The sequence below is a fragment of the Phoxinus phoxinus genome, assembly GCF_949152265.1.
Source record: "Phoxinus phoxinus genome assembly, chromosome: 16".
Lineage (NCBI taxonomy): Eukaryota > Metazoa > Chordata > Actinopteri > Cypriniformes > Leuciscidae > Phoxinus > Phoxinus phoxinus.
The window spans coordinates 20,301,593-20,306,637 of NC_136891.1; the positions used below are offsets into that span (position 1 = coordinate 20,301,593).

The 5,045-nt window shown below is 36.9% G+C and overlaps 2 protein-coding genes across 4 annotated transcripts in view; one reads left to right on the top strand and one right to left on the bottom strand.

The window, feature by feature from the left end:
* The window catches only part of trim67 (tripartite motif containing 67), a 49,522-nt gene extending 46,573 nt beyond the window's left edge, over positions 1-2,949 (top strand). The window contains exon 11 of one of the 3 annotated variants that reach the window (XM_079639088.1): positions 41-2,949. In XM_079639088.1, coding sequence (XP_079495214.1) covers positions 41-85 — 45 coding nt within the window. In that variant the 3' untranslated portion in view covers positions 86-2,949. The remainder of the gene's footprint in view (positions 1-40) is intronic. The other 2 variants (XM_079639090.1, XM_079639089.1) reach the window with 2 other exon arrangements.
* selenol (selenoprotein L) overlaps positions 1-5,045 on the bottom strand; it is a 193,465-nt gene that overhangs the window by 119,828 nt on the left and 68,592 nt on the right. The window lies entirely within an intron of this gene.

Consider the following 5,045-nt stretch of genomic DNA (forward strand, 5'->3'; position numbering starts at 1 on the left):
AGTGATCAGCATTAATGATTGAAATGTGTATTTTTCACAGGTGACTCTGATCACAGGTCTGGAAGTCCCAAAGAGCATCATGTGATCATCTTTGACCAATGAGAACGAGCCAGATCTTTCTTATCAAACGAATCAATGCTCTCATGCTGCATTAACATATAAAAGCTGATAAAACTTTGAGGGGAAAAATTATGTTTTGGAATATTTAAGCTTAGTTAATATTGTTTTCCCTTATGGTCATCTGGGTGATTTGCATTTCAGTGTTTACAAATCATTTCCATGTTTACAAAAAAACAAACCACTGGATATCCCCACGGGGGCCGAAGCTGGAGTCGGACCCCAAAGCACTTTGAAGTAGAGTTCAGTCTCTTTTTCATATCGCCAATGAAAATTTAGCACAGTTCCAAAAATGTAATGTGATTAAAAAAAATAAAAACGTATCAAGCATTTGATATGTTAGCAACGGAGTAAAGCAACCGATAGTAATCAAACAACTGCGAGACTAAAAGTGAATTTGAAATCATTTCAGGTTAATTCCACATGCTACACGAATCTCAGGTTTACTCATCTTTAATCTGCTGTGTGATCACAGCACAGACTTCAAAAGGTCTCAACAAATTCATCACTCAGACCGTAAATCTGGGTTGCTAGGATTGAAAAAGTCCCAGTCAAGCCAAAGGCCCTGTGTCAGAGAGTGACGTGACGAGAGTGAGTTTACAATCTCTTAACTTCAACAAATTCCAATCCTTATATTTTATGCAGATCTTTCTTGTATAATACGAAATAGATAGTGGAGATATGGAGGACAGAGGGATTTGGGTGGTTTTTAGGGCGTTGCTATGCAGTTGCTGTGTGTTCTGAATGGCTTAAACCGGGTTGTTTTTAAGTTTCTAATGTGTTCTGTGTAGTTGCTCGGAGGTTACTTACCGTTTTCACCTCATGGACTACAAAATAGCACACTTGCTGAATTAGCTCTGCACAACTTGAGGTATCATTCATGATCGTAGCACAAACTGTAGGATGAGTTACGTGCTGGTGTAATACTTATCGTATGCACAGTTGTGATACTTGTCAACACACACACACACACACACACACACACACACACACACACACGCACGAGTTCTGGTTTACAGAAATGAAATAATAGCTGCCATTAGAGATGGATTGTACCGTCACCACCAAGTAGATTTGGTCTGGGTGTTTCATATGAGCCACAGTTGTGTGAATATTTAGCCAGAATCTCAACTCTCCTTACACTGTGACAGACGTGTTCCTCAAGAGTCTTGAAGATGAAGTGTGTATTTTTTCTCCTATCCCAGCTTAATGTGCTGAGGCAACTGTAAGTAAGCCATTTTAGCCTAGTCAAGTCAAGTCACATTTATTTATATATCGCTTTTAACGATACAGATTGTTTCAACGCAGCTTTACAGAGATAACAGGAAAATGATGCAAAAAAGTTTGTTTCCAGAAGAAAATAGCATCACAGTCCAGCTTAAGTAAGTTTAGTGATGTTTCATTTTTTTTTTTTTTTTAAAGTTAGGCTATTAATTTAGTTAACATGTTAACATATATGTATAGCCGCTCTGGAGTAAACCGTGATGTCATCGTCCTGTCCAGCTCAGCTCAGTTCAGTTCTTGTATAATAGTGTCAATGCAGGCAGATCGATATTATAATATTGCCTAGGATGATTCAGAGAAAAGTGTAAACACTGTGCCTCTGTGGGGCTTTCAAAACATTGCTCGGGGTTCGTTTGATCTAGCCCTAGCAACAACGACTCAACCAATGGTGAGAGTTTGGGTATCTGTATTTCCGACCAACAAGAGAAGAGTGCTCGAGAAACCCTTTTAAAAACAGTCACTATTTTTGTAAATAGAGAGGTGCAGGTATGAAGTCACTTTGTAGGCCAACCAGCAGTTTACATCACGCTGGTTCCCTTGACAAAAGCGCAATAGGATTTTCCCATAGGCTTTTGGATCATTGCTAAAAACAAGCTGTGATCAACAAAAGTTTATGATACATGCATGTTTTGGCCATCAAGATAATTATCACAAATGAACACAACTTTTATGAATTTTGAAGACTAAACCGGAAGTGCTAAAATGCTCACTTCTGTGTTTTGGCCTACAAATTGATGTCCTACCTGCACCACTCTTTTAGCGTCACTAGTAGTCACGTGGAAATCACACACTTTGACATTAAATAAATGACAGACTCAAGCCTCATACACCTCAGTAACAAGTAAATGAGCACCTCATGGTTCAATTTATCAGCATCATTTCCACGCTGCGCCCTTTAACGGTTTCTGTGCTTTTTTTTATTTTATTTTAGACAATGCCAGAATAGCAAGTCAGGATGTTGTCGGGAGAGATGATTGCATTTGCATGTTGTATAGGTTGTAAATATGGTCAAAGCAGTGAAGCGTGCATGAGTTACGTATTCATTATATTGAATTTGTGTTGCACAGTGATGACACGGATAAAACAGAAATACAGTATAGATGCAGAGTTACAGTCTGCCCCCTAGTGTTTGTTGTGTGGAATTATTTTCTGATAATGTAGCCTTGAGTTAAACCCACAAGAAGCCACTTACCTACATACAATTCTCATAAATCTGGTGCATGTCACAATAAACGCTATGAAGAGCCACTTATGGACCTCACAATAGGAGATACAAGCCTATACCTCTGTTCAAATGATAATGGTTTCAGGGAGAAATGAGAGATAAATGGAAAGATATTATATTTATGTTTATTATCCAGTCCAGATATTAATTTACCAGATTATGGGAGCAGATAATGACCCATTGGTGAAGCATGGGATGTTGTTGATATTTATAACACATTTCTATGAAGTTTAATTTATGTAAATAGCTTGTTCCGATGCTTTTATCGGGGAGAGAGTATTTTGCTGTCAGGTGTACCAAAATAAAAATAGGCAGTTGTTGGCGCAAAAAAAAAAAAAGGAGAGCAGTAAAATGTGAAAAGCTACGCTTAAAGAAATGTTCCAGGTTCAGTCAAGGCCATCGTCTGGGAATGTTGTCCCGGCCGGGTCATTTGCATCTTTACAGTACTAAGTGTATGTCAGTTTAATACAACTTTATCAACATTTAATGGTGTTTTACCAATAATAATAAAAAACAGGAGTTATAGTAATGCACCTTTAAAGGAAGCACAAGCCAGTCAATATATTAAAATACACACTGTCTATAGTCACAAGACTGAAATATTAAACATATAGACCTGAGTAAGTTGAGTCCGAGTCAAAACCAAGACCAGAAGAGGGTCTAGTCCGAGTTAAGACCGAATCCAAATGATCCAAGTCCATGAACATATGCTTTTGGACTCGGACTCCATTGACTTCCTTTGTGGAGTAATTGGCTAGTTGAAATTATTATCGGTTGTAATTGCCATATATGTGGCATATGCATCTTGCTCAGTCACGTGACTTTTCAAAGAGCTGAACCTCGAACATTACTTTAAATCAGATTTATACTGAAACTGCTGTCTGTCCAAGAGAATCTATCTTCCCGAATTATCTTTTTTTACAGTGTAATTTACAATTTTAAAATTTCTTTGTATTAAAGTATATTTAAAAGTTTATGTCAATATAGATAATAGAATAACTGGCCACGTACTGAATATGAAAGAAAGCGCACTCCTGAAAGTTTGCTGAGACAGGAACGACTCTGACATAAGAACTTGAGTGCACACTGTATATGTATGATGATAAAGCAACTGTACAGTTATGGAGAAGTAATGTGTAAAGTGAAATACTGTATGGATATGACCCTAAGAATCGTGGGAGGAGGGATGTGTACTATAAGCATGGTTGAAAAATTCAGTTAGGCAAGAGTTACTTTGTGAATTATGTTTACTTATTTAACCAATATCCCTATTGACCTGAAATATCCAGATCTCAGACAGGAATAGTGTCCCCTATACTTTTCCCAATTTGAATATTCAGTAGGTTGAGAAAGTTAACCTTGTGCTGTGCCTCATTCACACACAAATCTGCCAAAATCAGCGCCGTTTCTTGGGAATGTGGTGTGCTTTCACCCAGGCTAGAAACCAACAAACTATATCCTCATATCCGGGCGTTTCTTCAACAATGGCGACTTTTTGCCTTGTAAACTTTTAGAAAATAAACTCTCATAAATAGTCCCAATTAACAATGTCCAACAGTGCATCTTGCTAAGGCTAATTTGATAACTAGCTACCATTTTATGTATCCTAAATAAATACACAGTTAATTGAAGATAATATTTTCATATTTTGTTTGCATTATCGCTCCAAAAACGCACAATAGCAATCTTTTTCTTTAATTTTTTTTAATTCATATTTTAATATTATTATTATTTTAATTAAAAATAAAGATTGTAAGTCTGCGTCTGTGACAAAGGTAAAACAATACAATCTATGTATAAATGGCATTGTAAAAGTATGGATATGGTTTTAATTTGACCTAACAAAAAAAGTGGCCAAAGTTGAAGAAACTACAGAAAGCACAGATGAATTCCATTGGATTTTTCCAAAATAGAGGAATCCCATCTCTTTATGATTCTTTTGAAAAAACGCACAAAATGAAATGGTCTTGGGGTGTTTGTTATACAGGCGAATGCTTAATACGAGTGTGACCATCATCAGAAAACGTCCCGTAGTCCCATGAATTAACAGAAAACCTGTCACTGTATCAAGCGTTTAAGGATTTATTTTTATATATACAGCATATTGCTTGTGTGGATGTACATTAGTCAGGTGTTTGGCCCTCAGCTTATCTCATTGTGAAAAGTTTGAAAAGGAAAGACAAGCTGTTTCCCGAATGCATCTTTCCATTGATCCTCAGACACAGGCCACAAACATGAACACAGCCCTCTTCATCATCATCATCCTCGACGAAAACTAACGTGTGAGTCTGAGTCTTCGCTGCTCTTCTTCTGTATGTGATCTTGCTCTCGTTTCCTCTTACTAATGTGATATTTTGTACGTCTTTGTGGTTTGTATATCAAATACATTGTATATGACATTCTTTTCTTACTACTTAGT